Source organism: Crinia signifera, chromosome 2 (genome assembly GCF_055691185.1).
Source record: "Crinia signifera chromosome 2, ASM5569118v1, whole genome shotgun sequence".
Classification (NCBI taxonomy): Eukaryota; Metazoa; Chordata; class Amphibia; order Anura; family Myobatrachidae; genus Crinia; species Crinia signifera.
The window spans coordinates 8723137-8739961 of NC_139218.1; the positions used below are offsets into that span (position 1 = coordinate 8723137).

The window sequence follows — 16825 nt, forward strand, 5'->3', positions numbered from 1 at the left end:
ACCCCCTTCTAGTAAGTATAGCCCCACCCCCTTCTAGTAAGTATAGCCCCACCCTCGCACCCTTCTAGTAAGTATAGCCCCACCTCCACAGACTTGTGTACAGCTCTGTGCTTTTCAGCAAGGTTGGTATGTTTATTTCGTTGTCCCAGAATACAGGGAAGTAAAGCTGGGTTCACACCTATGCAGTTATTCTCTGCCTGATGCAAAGTACATCAGTGCGGTATTCAAGGGCTCAATACATATACAAACTATGCAAATATTAGGAGGGAACCAGCTATGACAGCCCATGTGTTTTTGGAGCTGGGCCCAGTGTGTTCTACACAGAACTGAACTCCAGCTCTGAGCTCTGGTAAAGTGAGGGTTAATTGGTAACTTTTTATGAGTGTGTTGGATACTGTGTAACAGTCAGATTGTACAATGTGATCACAAGCACAACTAGCAAAGTGCAGGGTGTAATCTGGGCACGCACTGATAGATATATTGCGTGTTCGATTAAATGGCCGATATATCGTGTGCAGGTGGGTACAAATGTGTCTATGAGTTACATCATTCACAGACATATCACGCCGGCTCTGCACCACAGCGGTCAATATGTGCATGGCCGCAGACCACCTGTTCATTTACGGTGGGGACCACAGACACAGCTGGACTGGCAAGTTCATATACCTGTCCCGCTGGGCCTTCAGGGTGATATATCATGGTGAGTGTGTACAGCCGACTCTGCCACTCTGTCCGCACGACCCCAGGTGGGCCCACATTTATAGTCCTACAGCAGGTACTTTACACTACAGCAGGAATGGGGAACCTTTGGCCCTCCAGCTGTTGTTGAACTACACATCCCAGCATGCCCTGCTACAGTTTTGCTATTTGGCCATGCTAAATATGTTGCAGGGCATGCTGGGATGTGTAGTTCAACAACAGCTGGAGGGCGGAAGGTTCCCCATCCCTGCACTACAGTATATGGTCTGCCACCCCTCCCCCACACATCACACTCCCTGTGCTCCCTCTGATCCACTAATCACAGGTCTCTGTCTTCCCTCAGGTTATCTCTCTCTGTAATGACACAAACTGCAGCCATAAACTGGGGAGAGTTACTAGGCAGAGTATTACTGTATTACTGGTCATACCACATGCTCAGTCCAACTGCTTAATGGCCAGCTCTGCGGGAGAGTTACTGTCGCTCCTCCTGTGTATTACTGGTCATACCACATGCTCAGTCCAACTGCTTAATGGCCAGCTCTGCGGGAGAGTTACTAGGCGCTCCTCCTGTGTAATACTGGTCATACCACATGCTCAGTCCAACTGCTCAATGGCCAGCTCTGCGGGAGAGTTACTAGGCGCTCCTCCTGTGTAATACTGGTCATACCACATGCTCAGTCCAACTGCTTAATGGCCAGCTCTGCGGGAGAGTTACTAGGCGCTCCTCCTGTGTATTACTGCTGGTCATATCACATGCTCAGTCCAACTGCTCAATGGCCAGCTCTGCGGGAGAGTTACTAGGCGCTCCATTATGGTGTATATGTATATGTAATGGTGCAGTGTGTCTAAGGGGCTCTAACTTGCGCAGGGTATCTAAGGGGCGGCCAAAAATGTTGTGCCTAGGGGCGGCCTGACCCCTAAATTCGCCCCTGGCTCCTCCTGTGTAATACTGGTCATACCACATGCTCATTCCAACTGCTCGATGGCCAGCTCTGCGGGAGAGTTACTAGGCGCTCCTCCTGTGTAATACTGGTCATACCACATGCTCAGTCCAACTGCTCGATGGCCAGCTCTGCGGGAGAGTTACTAGGCGCTCCTCCTGTGTAATACTGGTCATACCACATGCTCAGTTCAACTGCTCAATGTCCAGCTCTGCGGGAGAGTTACTATGCAGAGTATTACTGTGTAATACTGGTCATACCACATGCTCAGTCCAACTGCTCAATGGCCAGCTCTGCGGGAGAGTTACTAGTCGCTCCTCCTGTGTAATACTGGTCATACCACATGCTCAGTCCAACTGCTCAATGGCCAGCTCTGCGGGAGAGTTACTAGTCGCTCCTCCTGTGTAATACTGGTCATACCACATGCTCAGTCCAACTGCTCAATGGCCAGCTCTGCGGGAGAGTTACTAGGCACTCCTCCTGTGTAATACTGGTCATACCACATGCTCAGTCCAACTGCTCAATGGCCAGCTCTGCGGGAGAGTTACTAGGCGCTCCTCCTGTGTAATACTGGTCATACCACATGCTCAGTCCAACTGCTCAATGGCCAGCTCTGCGGGAGAGTTACTAGTCGCTCCGCCTGTGTAAAGGTGCGTACACACGTACAGTTTTTCTGTCTGATCTATCTTCTGGGAACAAAAACCTGGAATTGTATGGGAGCATACTGTATGACAATCAAAAATTTCCACCCAAATGCAGGAAAACAGAAAAAAATATGCTTTGTTAAATTTGGGTACTTGTGTATTATCACGGCGTCCATGATTTCCATCGTATGGGCTCCTAAAAACCTCATTGCATCGCATCCCCCTGGAATATTGCGGCATGCGATGCAATTCAATTTTTTAATTGTACAAGCACCCATGCCATGAGATGTGATGGGTGCTTACAATGAGATGTAACCCCCCGTATCCATGCCATCCCGAAGCGTGGCGTGCGGCGGCGGTACATGTCCTCCAACCTTTTTTCATACCCCCACTATCCACGTCGGCGTGGTGTTGATTTTAGATAGTGTGGCGAGCCCGAAGCGTGGCAAGTGTATGCGGAATACGATCCCGAAGTGTAGCGAGCGGACGCGGAATACATGTAAAGTAATCAGTGTCCGCTCGCCACGCTTTGGGCTCGTATTCCGCGTGCCCTCGCTGCGCTCGCCACGCTTCGGGCTCGGTGGCTGGCTGCGCTCGCCACACTATCTAAAATCAACTCCACGCCGACGTGGATAGTGGGGGTATGTGTATCGGAATGTACTTATTCTATATGGCTGTGTATCTATACTATGTTGCTGTGTATCGGGAGGTGTACCTGTACTATGTGGCTGTGTATCGGGAGGTGTACCTGTACTATGTGGCTGTGTATCGGGAGGTGTACCTGTACTATGTGGCTGTGTACCAGATGTGTACCTGTACTATGTGGCTGTGTATCGGGAGGTGTACCTGTACTATGTGGCTGTGTATCGGGAGGTGTACCTGTACTATGTGGCTGTGTATCGGGAGGTGTACCTGTACTATGTGGCTGTGTACCAGATGTGTACCTGTACTATGTGGCTGTGTATCGGGATGTACTTATTCTATGTGGCTGTGCATCTATACTATGTTGCTGTGTACCGGGATGCGTACCTGTACTATGTGGCTGTGTACCGGGATGCGTACCTGTACTATGTGGCTGTGTACCGGGATGCGTACTTGTACTATGTGGCTGTGTATCGGGATGCGTACCTGTACTATGTGGCTGTGTATCGGGAGGTGCACCTGTACTATGTGGCTGTGTATCGGGATGTACTTATTCTATGTGGCTGTGCATCTATACTATGTTGCTGTGTACCGGGATGCGTACCTGTACTATGTGGCTGTGTACCGGGATGCGTACCTGTACTATGTGGCTGTGTACCGGGATGCGTACTTGTACTATGTGGCTGTGTATCGGGATGCGTACCTGTACTATGTGGCTGTGTATCGGGAGGTGCACCTGTACTATGTGGCTGTGTATCGGGAGGTGTACCTGTACTATGTGGCTGTGTATCGGGATGTGTACCTATGCTATGTGGCTGTGTATCGGATAGGTACCTGTGCTGTGTGGCTGTGTATCGGGATGCGTACCTGTACTATGTGGCTGTGTATCGGGAGGTGTACCTGTACTATGTGGTTGTGTATCGGGAGGTGTACCTGTACTATGTGGCTGTGTATCGGGATGCCTACCTGTGCTATGTGGCTGTGTATCGGGATGCCTACCTGTGCTATGTGGCTGTGTATCGGGATGCCTACCTGTGCTATGTGGCTGTGTATCGGGATGCCTACCTGTGCTATGTGGCTGTGTATCGGGATGCCTACCTGTGCTATGTGGCTGTGTATCGGGATGCCTACCTGTGCTATGTGGCTGTGTATCGGGATGCGTACCTGTGCTATGTGGCTGTGTATCGGGATGCCTACCTGTGCTATGTGGCTGTGTATCGGGATGCCTACCTGTGCTATGTGGCTGTGTATCGGGATGCCTACCTGTGCTATGTGGCTGTGTATCGGGATGCCTACCTGTGCTATGTGGCTGTGTATCGGGATGCGTACCTGTGCTATGTGGCTGTGTATCGGGATGCCTACCTGTGCTATGTGGCTGTGTATCGGGATGCCTACCTGTGCTATGTGGCTGTGTATCGGGATGCCTACCTGTGCTATGTGGCTGTGTATCGGGATGCCTACCTGTGCTATGTGGCTGTGTATCGGGATGCCTACCTGTGCTATGTGGCTGTGTATCGGGATGCCTACCTGTGCTATGTGGCTGTGTATCGGGATGCCTACCTGTGCTATGTGGCTGTGTATTATGATGATTGTTCGCTGTTCTACGTCCGGAGGTTTATTGCTCCTCTGTAAGATGTCATTAACCTGCAGTAATTACCTGTAGTAACACTGAGCTGTTACATATACAGTAATGAGCCTTTCCCTCGTGGTATGTAATCTGTACCATTACTGTGTAGGTGCCATAGACATTATAAACCAATGCCCAGGGTCATCCCAACCCAGTGCCTGCGGCAGATTGGGGCATTGGCACGGCGGCTACCACTCATTCTGTTCTACAGTACAGTAGCCGCGAGAGGGCTGCTGTGTGTGCCCAGCCGCAGCAGCTCCTCCCCCCGCGGAGTTTGTGGGCCACATTGACAGGTGTTACTACGGCTGAGCTGGTTCTGGTATAGTAGATCTACAATGTCTAGGTCTACATTCATATGGTCGACCACTATCGGTCGACAGTCAAAAGGTCGACATGAATTTAAAAATACATTTGGTGTCTATGTTAACATAGGTTGTTATGGACACCGTGTAAGCGCACTGCCTCCCTCTGCATGGCCAGGCACACTGTTCTATTCCCCCTCCACACCGCAGGGGATGGTAGGTTATGAAATACCGCCTGTCGGCACATTTCGGCTCAAAGTTTTGTTAAGAAACTCATGTCGACCTTTTTTCCCTTGTCGACCTGATATCTGTCTACCTAGACACTGTAGCTGGGCAACACCGGCCCTCCAGATGTTAGTGAACTACACATCCCATCATGCCTTGCATCAGTTTCAGCATGGTCACATAGCAAAACTAATGCAAAGCATCCTGGGATGTGTAGTTCACTAACATCTGGAGGGCCGGTGTTGCCCAGCCCTGCTGTAGATCTAATGACTGCATACCGGCAGCGCTACACCAGGCCCAGGTATACAGTATATATATATATATAATTACTCCTCACCTCTATGAGGTGCAGTACCGCCAGTGACCACACAACAGAACAAATTACTCCCCTGTGTGCTAAAAGATGCCATAATAGAAAGTCAAAAATTGGAGAAGATGGACTAGATGTCCGGCAGTGCGTGCGGCCCGCTGTGGGTTGGAGGCCAGATGTTGCTGGGCACTTCCGGCACCCCCCTTTTCCTGCGCATGCCTATGCATGGTGCACCACAGGGGGCCGATACATTTTAGATTTTTTTCAGCGCAATGTAAATACTGGATGTCCATAGATGTTAGGCAGCTTTAGTATTACACTGGCATTTAGATTTTGGTTTAAAAATGCCTCGCACAAAACGTATCTCTCTGCGCACGTTACATCTGCCCCATCTGCAGTGCGGCATGTCTTGCTTTTTTGGTTTGCTTGCAAATCGGGCCTGTTCAATGCAGTGCTGGGGGACAGAGGGTGGATCATGCAAGTCTAAAACCAACTGGAACGAGCAGAAGGGAGTTTAAGTATTCTGATGTAATCTAACAAAACCTGTTCAGCACATCTATATTCTGCATCTTGCACACCCATGAGAAGTTGTGCCACCAAGCAAGTACTGTCATGCCAGTGATCCAGAGACACTTGGCACCGGTCAGTTGGGGACAGAGGAGAACTAGAAGGGCCCAGCAGCAGTGTTGGCTGACGGCCATGCTTTCAGCTAGTGGCATAACTCCCAGAGACATTGGAGGTGCTGGATGCTGGGCTCCAGCTGTCAGAGGGGCACCAAGAAAGAAACACCAAGGTGGCTGCTGAACTAGGACTGATCCCTCTTTACACTCAGTTCAAAGTGATTTGCTATGGTTGCTGTTGATTGAAACCCAAGTTCACAAACGCCCTTTGCAGCTCCCTTAGCTGAAGAGTTGGAAAGTGACTGTGTGATAACGGAGAGCTACAGCTCGGCTGCTGTGTCTTCTATTATGAAAGAAAAGGAGAGCTGACATTGGTTTAAGGGGTATTCTCAGATATCAAGTGCAATGTAATATGCTCATCTTATATAAATATAGTTTAGTGTTCATTCTAGCACCCGCCATATTTGAAAACCCATGCAGTTCTTTTTCCCTGCCTGGGGTGTCGCTGTCTGCTGTAGTGCTTCTAGCACAGTGTGGTCTGTATATCAGCACTGATATGCAAACCAGACCTGTGCTAGAAACAACACAGCAGACAGCGACACCCCAGGCAGGGAAGAGGAACTGCATGGGTTTTCAAATATGGCGGGTGCTAGAATGAACAATATAGTTAGAAATGAGACAATGTGAAGAGTTCCCGTTAAGTCACCAATAAACCGTAACTGTAATTGGGTGCAGCTCCACTAAAAGGGTGCAGGCATGTTAAATTCTGAAGTCTGTACCCATTGACCCCATTAATAGGTCAGTGCTTACTCTGCGGACAGCTGTGTGGGGTGCCGGGTGGAATTTGGTAGGACGGCAGAGGGGACAAATACGCTGGGGCAGCTCATTGCTTCTGGGAACAGACATCTGATATTATAGAAAATCAATGAACACCTGTTATCCCATTGTGCATGTGTGTATCTGCCACCCAGGGGCGGATCCAGGATAAAATGACAGGGGGGGCACCATGATAAAAAAGGGTTTGGGTGGGGGAGGGGCGGTGTTAGTAATGCCAGTGTACATGCTAAGAGAGCGGCAGGAGAGGGTGGGAATGGAATAAAAAATAGGCCCTGGCATTTAAAGTACGCAGGCCCACCATGGCGACAAAAGTGAAGGATGTAGTTGTGCGCGCGCCAAAGGCGCGCTCCGGAAAAGGGTGTGTGGCCACTCAACAGGGGGCGTTTCAACACCATATACAACTTCTACACATTATGCAACAAAATACTAGACCCCATTATACTTGCCCCTTACACATGATGCCAAATGGAATGAGCCAAAATTAACATAATGCCACATGGATTGAGCCAAAATTCAAATAATGCCACATGGATTGTGTCAAAATTCACATAATGCCACATGGATTGAGCTAAAATGTACATAATAACACACACGGATTGAGCCAAAATTCACATAATGCCAAATGGATTGTGTCAAAATTCACATAATGCCACATGGATTGAGCCAAAATTCACATAATGCCACATGGATTGAGCAAGAATTCATATAATGCCACACGGATTGAGCCAAATTTCACATAATGCCACACGGATTGGGAAAAATTCACATAATGCCACACGGATTGAGCCAAAATTTCCATAATGCCACACGGATTGAGCCAAAATTTCCATAATGCCACATGGATTGAGCCAAAATTAACATAATGCCACACGGATTGAGACAAAATTCACATAATGCCACATGGATTGAGCCAGAATTCACATAATGCCACACAGATTAAGCCAAAATTCACAATACATTTCATAAACAGGGACATTGAGGCAGATGTATTAAGCCTTAACAAGAGATAAATGCAAGGGTAATAAGGAGAGATAAACGTCCAGCCAATCAGCTCCTTACTGACTTTTTTCAAACACAGGCTGTAACATGGCAGTAAGGAGCTAATTGGCTGGACGTTTATCTCTCCTTATCACCCTTGGATTTATCTCTTGTTAAAGCTTAATACATCTGCCCCATAGTCCACCAAAGGGTCGCATTAAACATTTACACCATAATGTCCATTACACGTTAAGTTACACGCCATTATGTCCATTATGTGTTATGCCAAACACCATAATGCCTATTAAAAATTATGCTACATAAGTGCTGCTTCTCTACATGCTCATTGCCAAGGGTTCCATGCTCATTGCCAGAGGTTCCATGCTCGTTGCCATGTGGGATTACATGCTCATAGCGAAGGGGGAATACATGCTCGTGGTAAATGGGGGACAGCCGCCGCCAGGCAGAAGTGATAGCCACTGACAGTGGCAGAGCCTGGCTGTATTCAGAGCACTGCAGGTCCTGGCTATTTGAAATAATACCCCTTTCACACCAGAAAATGCATTCCCAGGTTGGCCCCTTTTACACCAGCCTAGTCCCTGCATTTTCTGGTGTGAGGGGGAGAGAAAACCGCCACTCCCCCCTTTAACCAGTTATCTCATTTAACCGGCTATATCTTCGGAACCAACTGATCCATTTACATGAGACAAGTATTATATTGAAGAACTTTTTAGTGGTCTTTGAATGATTTTGGTCCAGTGAAACTGGAACGTTTGGTTCCAGAGTAATCTGCTCTCAAAGAACATGAACAGCCATGAAATTACATTTCAAAAATAATAAAATCGGTTTACACGCAATATCTCTGGAACCGATTGACCGATTTGGACCAATCTGGAATCATATTGAAGGCCCAGCAATTTGGAATTTAACGAAATCAACCACAAGCTTCTGTGATGCCAGGGCGGGAAGTGGCAGCCGTCTGAACAGGGTGGGGGTCGGAATTGACGGGTCCCATATTATCCTATGGGGAAAAAACGTTACAGGTTTGCCAGGCGATATCTCTGGTTCCCGGGGGGCTAGAGACACGGGGCTGGGCTCGTTGGAAAGCCCTGGTCCTCATCTACAAAATAAATGACAGGGGGGGCACGTGCCCGGGTGCCCCCCCCCTGAATCCGCCACTGCTGCCACCTGCTGAGGGTGACGCTTCATGTACCTCTATAAAGTCCAGCCATGGGAACAGGGACCTACTGTATAACAAGGAAGGAGCCTCGGAACAAGAGGGATTTCACCAACTGTCCACACATGATCCAGGTGCACAGAGAATTATGGCAGCATCCACAGAACAACCACTGAATAGCTTTCTGTTTATTCTACAGTGTTCTTTATTAACCATCTGTTTTCCCCTTTTCTCTTCATACCATGGAAGGGTCAGACGAGGCAATATATCACATACACCACCTATGTACTTCCACATATTCCTATATTCGTCTTTGGTTTGGTAGAAGCCGCTGAGTAATGTTTCCTGTAGGATTTACCTTCCCATTATTATCCAGTAGCTGAGGTACCCGGCGTTGCTCGGGTTCGGTGCGTGCAATTAGCATCATCTGCACGTTATCCTCTCTGACAGCTCTTCCCACAGACCCCGGAGGATATGGTATCTTACATCTACAATGTCTAGGTCCACAGTCATATGGTCGACGAGGTCACTATTATATTCTCCCTCTACACCGTAGTGGATGGTAGGGTATGAAATACCGCCTGTCGGCACATATTGGCTCAATTTTTATGTTGACCTTTTGGACCCTGTCAACCTTTTGACTGTCGACCAATAGTGGTCGACCTTATGACTGTCGACCTAGAGTCAATCTACCATGAGTCTGGATACCGACCCCGGAGGTGGCTGCCTGGTGTCATCTGTGTTGCTGGGGCTTTGCTTGTAGCCATCATCCCCAGTCTGTCTCTGCACAGCAAAGGTTTTTTCAATGTTTTTGGGGGCAATTGCTTTTTTTTTTTAACTATATCTATAGCATTTTGTAATCTGAGGGAGGTATTTTGTATTTTTTTTGTATTATTTTGGGAGGGGTATTTTTGTAAAAAATATTTGTTGTTAGAAGTCAACCCAGGAACCCACACACTCCGTTAGGCATCCCAGACCACGTGTCATCCGTCTGTGACATTTCCATCAAAATCCATCTAAGTGGAAGACCCAGAACTTGCTCCCCAGATACATACCCATACACCTCTGTGGTCAGCTCCCGGATCTAGCACACATTACACCCCATATCCTCTACCCCTCCGTTATTCAACTTTGCCATACTGTATCTTTCTTCCCTGACCCAGTTTGTGTAGTGGCCAGGCCCTTTTTTGGGGCCTCAAGGGGTGAGGATTTGTGATCCTAGTGGCCATGAACCTAATCTGGACCCGATCAAGCCACCTTGCCTTGGTTTTGTCCAAAGCGGTTGAATAGTGTCGGAATGTAAACCGGACAAACAGACAAATGACAGACAACAAATAAGAGAGATCTATCTACAGAGGTAGCACAGATATTAGTCCACAAATCATCAACTATGTGAGCGTTCCACCCGGTGCTGCTGACCAGAGAGGCCTTGGCAATGGCCCATGCTGGTGCGAAGACCTGACCTTTGACCTTTTTTGATGGGATGTGGTAAATACATACCACTACTCTATGTAGTCCAGGGAGCGCCCTTTGTACATGATTGGATTTATGTCTTGGGTCATTCCTTGAGGATTTGCTCCCAGTTATTGATTATGGACTAATTAGCTGGACATCTCGCCAAGCTCCCAATACATAGAATTTGTTATTGGGGAACCGTCTGCAGCTTTTCTTGCAGATACAGTGACTCTGATAAGCGCCATTCCCAGGGAAATGTAGCGTAAGAGCCACTGCCATCACCTTACTGCTGGTTTGGAATCCGAGTTACTCAATTCTGTTGGTGCAAATATGGGAAGCGGTAGAGGCTACAATGGTACATGGCATCTAGAAGATGGTTTCTAAGACTTTGTTAATATTTATATTTATTTCTGTATATAATGTGTGTGATATTAGATATATATTATATAATGAGCCAGTATTTTGTCACTTGTCCCACAGACTCTGAGCAAGAAGGAGTTCTGGCAGCTGGTACAGCAGAGCTATGGCACAGAGCTGGGCCTGAACAATGAGGAGATGGAGAGCATAGCCATGCCACCAGAGGATGTTGTGCCAGCCAGGTAAGACCACCCTCCTCCTCCAGTTTATGAGTTGTATTACAGCCCTAGTGGTTGGTGAGCGAGGAGAAGATCTGGCATAGGGTAATGTGCCCGTTACGGAGTATCCCCTGATCATTTAGTAGCTGGGCATTGTGACTCTCTCACGAGGTCCGACAGCCCACCGTATTCTCACCACCCTTATACAGCTGGCAGAATGATGTACAAGTTACAGGTCATTGAGAAGGTGATTGGTTCTTCGGAGACTCTCAGAAGTGCAATATCTGATTGGATGACATCACTGCAGCTGGACATCCAATGGGGCTTTCACAATCCATTGGAAGGTTTATGGGTCTACCTAAGGACCAACGTTTCATTGGGGGATTCTCATGCTCGGCAATGTGAGTCCCTGCTGATAAGTATCAGAGACTGCGCATATGACCTCTCTAGGGGCCTGTTCTTAGATTTAATAATGACATTCCAATGAAATGTTAGTTTTAGATACTCCATTACACCGATTGCCCCATTACTACTGCAGTGAGGACGTCCTGGGTGATCTGTGGTCACACTCTAACCACTGGAGGTCACCACTTACAATGTGTTCGATACTCTATATGTCCATATAGAGATAATATTGCACTCTCCCTGTCTGTAGATTGTGTACGCTGTACAGTGGCTTATATCACGCTGACATTGTACTGTGCATCCCATTGGATCTTCTCCAACCTGAGCTTCTGGCAGTGACACCGCCTCTATGTATCACACAGCCATAATTACTATTCCTTATTTAGGGCAGATGTGAGTGTCCTGTGTCAGAGTCTGTCTCACAGTGTTCTGTTCTGCAGGGCTCCGGGCAAGACCGGGAGTGAGGAACTGGGGGAGAAGACCCGTAGGAGAAGTTCCCTCACCAGAGATGTCATTTCCCAGACTGAGACGGATTCGCTGAATCTCCTACAGATGGTGCATGAGCAGGGGGCCGGGCTGCAGGGTTGGTTGTGGGTTGGGGTGCAGGGTTCCTGGTTCTTCAGCTGCTGGGAGTCATGGCCCTGTATCCTGGTGTGGGGGTGTTGATGTCCTGGGAGACTGGACTCCTGAATGTGGGGGTGCTGGTCTCTTGGGACCAGGCTCCTGGGTGTAGGTTGACTGGGCTCCTAGAAGATGGGCAGCTTGGTGTCCAGGTGCTGGGCTCCTTGGAGACAGGCTACTAGGTGTTGTGTACTGGTCTCCTGGTTGTTGGACTCCATGTAGTCAGGGTGCTGGACTTCTGGGAGAGAGGTTGGTGTAGGAATGATGGGCTCCTGGTTGTGGGTTCATGGGAGATGGGATCCTCTGTATCAGGGTGTTTGGCTCCTTACAGGTTTTGTATGTGTATATATAATACTCCATATTGCTAATAGATAAGAAAAAATCTAAAATCCAATAATCCATTCTTCAGTTATTTGCTAGAATGACCAGATTCCTCTAAATCACAGGGATGCTATAAAAGCAATATTCTTATAATGTACAGAGGGGTGGGGGGGTCTTGACTCTAGATAGATAGGGTAATGATGTACAGGTACTGTATCTAACTCATCCACCCCTGTCCCCTAGATATCAGGACAGGCCCCGCCGGAGAAGGCACAGATGGAGAAGGCGGGTGACAAAAGCCCCCCACTCAGCGCTTCCAGGGTGAACAGCCTCCGCACCCACATCGGGACCCCCGCCCTCAATCTGGATCTGAACGGGAACGAGAACCAGCTCGCTGACCGGAGTAGCTGCTCCGACACTCCTGATGAATGTACGTGACTGGAAGTGGCCCAATAGTCCCACTGGCTCGTTCTCATGAGGGACTGTAACCTCCATTGTGCAGGGTGTACTCTGGGGTGGGACTCATACACGTTCTCTTATACAGGAGGGGGGGGACACACCACCCCTGGGGTGGGGAGTATAATTAGAGTAATAATAATTTAAGTAGAAGTTTGCTTAATAGAATGGAATTAGTCAGATTTCTCACTTGCTACACTAAGAAGATCAGAGAAAAACTGCTGTTGTCCGTGGCAACCAATGTTATTTTATTTAAACTTATCGGTTTAGTTACTATAAGCAATAAGCTTTATATATTTTCCTAAATCGTTATGCACAGATCAGTGTTTTGTAGCTGTTCCCCACACACTGGAATATCATCTACCCCCCTCATCTCCTCGAGGAGCATCCTATAATAGTCGCTTAGTGGAAAGGATAGAAGAAATAAACGCAACAGTCCTTTAAATAATCATCGATACAACCCCTTGTTTGATCTTTCCAACCAGCGGAACTCCAGCTGCAGTAGAACAAGTCCCAGCCGGAGCTGACATTCTAGTCCTACAGCTGATAAAGTTCACCAGCTTTTACTTGGCCAGTGATCATGAATACCCTGTAGTGAAAATGCCATTAGGATCATGGGCTGTACCGTGTACACAGCAGTGGGTTACGCCAGCTGTGGGATCCGTAGCTGTTATACACATTGTTCTATATTGTATCCTCTCTTTCTACCGGCAGATGAAAGGGTTCATCAGGAGAAGGTGGAAGGAAGATTATACATCAACCGAGTCTTCCACATCAGCGCAGAGAAGATGTTCCAGCTGCTCTTCACCCCGTCCCGGTTCATGCAGGACTTCTTCTCCTCCAGGAAGGTGTTTGGTGAGTTCTGGTCTCTCTGATACACCTTGTGCTGTAAGCCTATGTTCTGACTAGGTTTCTACACTGCACAGTGACTGCATCAGGCAGATTTATTGTTATTTAATTATAATTGTCATATTTACATTAGTAGAATTATGCCACTGTAAGAAATACATCCCTATAAAACTAATTGTTAGGTGGTGCTATGTTATAGTATGTAAAGAGCAGCCTCTGTGATGATGTCATTGTTGTAGCCATTATCCGCAAAGTATTGTCTGCGTCTCCATCTATTTCAAGCTGGAGAGTGATAACTAAAAAGGATGATGTCATCACTTTGGAATGTAATGAAAGTTGGTTTGACCAATGACCACGGTCAACCGGACCGTCCCTATTTGAGAGCTTTGTCAAAATTGATAATGACCCGTTCACTCTGCTTTTTATAGCAGGGCCTGGGTGAATGAGCAGTGTAATGATTAGTCTGATGAGGTCTTGCTGCAATTCCCACTACCACCCTAATTCTGTATTCTCCCCAGGCTTGCTGAAGTTTGCTCTAGGTGCTCCAGTTTCCTCCCACAATCCAAAAATATACTGGTGATAAATTATTCATCCTGTTTGAAATCCAATTAAATTCCATTCCAACACTGGCATAATTATTAGCTCCCAACAAAAATGTAACTGTAGGGTGTATGTGTGTTCCATTGTAAAGGTGTATACACACACATGTAACCCTAGTAAGACCTCTGCTCTTGTAAACCTAGTAGGACCTCTAGTAGTAGGACATCTGCTCAGGGAACCCTAGCCGGGGCACAGTAGTAGGACCTTTGCTCTGTGAACCTTAGCAGGAGTACAGTAGTAGGACCTCTGCTCATGGAACCCTAGCAGGAGTACAGTAGTAGGACCTCTGCTTGTGGGAACCCTAGCAGGAGTACAGTAGTAGGACCTTTGCTCTGTGAACCCTAGCAGGAGTACTGTAGTAGGACCTCTGCTCAGAGAACCCTAGCAGGAGTACTGTAGTAGGACCTCTGCTCATGGAACCCTAGCAGGAGTACTGTAGTGGGACCTCTGCTCATGGAAACCTAGCAGGAGAACTGTAGTAGGACCTCTGCTCGTGGGAACCCTAGCAGGAGTACTGTAGTAGAACCTCTGCTCGTGGGAACCCTAGCAGAAGTACTGTAGTAGGACCTCTGCTCGTGGGAACCATAGCAGGAGTACAGTAGTAGGACCTCTGCTCGTGGGAGCCCTAGCAGGAGTACAGTAGTAGGACCTTTGCTCTGTGAACCCTAGCAGGAGTACAGTAGTAGGACCTCTGCTCGTGGGAGCCCTAGCAGGAGTACTGTAGTAGGACCTCTGCTCGGGGAACCCTAGCAGGAGTACTGTAGTAGGACCTCTGCTTGTGGGAACCCTAGCAGGAGTACAGTAGTAGGACCTCTGCTCATGAGAACCCTAGCAGGAGTACAGTAGTAGGACCTCTGCTCGTGGGAACCCTAGCAGGAGTACAGTAGTAGGACCTTTACTCTGTGAACCTTAGCAGGAGTACAGTAGTAGGACATCTATTCGGGGAGCCCTAGCAGGAGTACTGCAGTAGGACCTCTGCTCGGGGAGCCCTAGCAGGAGTACTGTAGTAGGACCTCTGCTCGGGGAGCCCTAGCAGGAGTACAGTAGTAGTACCTCTGCTCAGGGAACCCTAGCAGGAGTACTGCAGTAGGACCTCTGCTTGTGGGAACCCTAGCAGGAGTACTGTAGTAGGACCTCTGCTCGGGGAGCCCTAGCAGGAGTACAGTAGTAGGACCTCTGCTCGGGGAGCCCTAGCAGGAGTATTGTAGTAGGACCTCTGCTCGTGGAACCCTAGCACAGTAGCAGGATGGATGTCTTGGGTAGGGTGTTTTTTTCTCTCCATTAGACTGAGATTATTACCTGCGTTAAGATTGGGCACGTGTCCCTTATCTGGCATATGTAGCAGCAAAGTATCGGGACCTGTAGTTTAACCGGTTCTACTTGATCTAGATGTTAAATGCATTTGCAGTGGAACAGAGGAAATTGAGATGCAGCCTGTAACTAGAATTCCCTAGGAGGGGGGAACCTGGTTGTACCTTATGAGTTACAGACATTTGGGCAGATTCAGTAATGCAAAAAAAGCGCTGCGTCCTTAATCGCTCTCTGTGCGGACATTGCAGAGGCGGATCCGCAGGGTGTTTAATTACCTGTAAGATCTAAGGTGCTGGGTTCCATTTGGAGCAAGGAACCGCTCCTGGCATGAGCCCATTACAGGTATTCTGTATATTATATAGGTTAGAGATGTATCAAAACCTCGAATTGTGATGAGTTAGGAAAGTGGTTCTCAACCTCGGATCTCAGGACCCCCAATAGTGCACGGGTTCCAGGCCTCCAAACAGAATCACAGGTGAAATAATTAGCTCCACCTGTGATCTTTTAAAACGTGTCAGTGAATAAGGGAGTGCACCTGTGCACCTGCCGGGTGACCTGGACACATGCACTGTTGGGGAATCCTGAGGACCGAGGTTGACAACCACTGAGTTAGTAGATGGTTTGCTGGTACTCTCCAAGCTTTGATCTCCCCATAGAACAACCAATTGGTTATCGTTCAAACAAAGCCTATAAAATGACTGAAGCTGATTGGTCAAGTAGTGGATAGAGAAAAAGTACTGACCAATCCCCTCCAAGTGTGTGCGCAGGTTCCATGTCCCATTCATCTGTCTCTGAGTATGAAGTGTCAGCTGTGTAACGGTCACTGTTTTCTAACGCGAGGTTTTAGTGGTTAATCCAGAGAGCTGAAGTAGGCATGATGGGACTATTAGTTCCACAGAAGTAAGAATGCCGTAGTTTCCGGACAGGCCGGCAGCTCACCCCTACATTACATTATTATCCCTTCTCTGTTATAAGAACTGGAATTTTCACCATGGCAGCTGAGTGATGGCGGCAATCAGACCAGGACGCTGACCTACACTATAACCATCAATAACCCGCTGATCGGCAAGTTCACGTCTGCCACAGACAACCAGGTACCAGCCACGGACAATGGCATTCTACTCCTTAATCTGCTAATTACTGGTCTCTGGTGTGGGGTGTATTAGAGTGATGGGTGCAAGAAGATCCGATCAGTATTTGGATTTCACCCCACTTCTGACACCAATGATT

At 47.9% G+C, this 16825-nt stretch overlaps 1 protein-coding gene across 4 annotated transcripts in view; it reads left to right on the top strand.

Moving 5' to 3' along the window:
* The window catches only part of GRAMD1C (GRAM domain containing 1C), a 159020-nt gene that overhangs the window by 126750 nt on the left and 15445 nt on the right, over positions 1 to 16825 (top strand). For all 4 annotated transcript variants that reach the window (XM_083171540.1, XM_083171542.1, XM_083171543.1 and 1 more), the window contains 5 exons: positions 10938 to 11056; positions 11878 to 11992; positions 12623 to 12809; positions 13550 to 13690; positions 16571 to 16689. In XM_083171540.1, coding sequence (XP_083027666.1) covers positions 10938 to 11056; positions 11878 to 11992; positions 12623 to 12809; positions 13550 to 13690; positions 16571 to 16689 — 681 coding nt within the window. The remainder of the gene's footprint in view (positions 1 to 10937; positions 11057 to 11877; positions 11993 to 12622; positions 12810 to 13549; positions 13691 to 16570; positions 16690 to 16825) is intronic.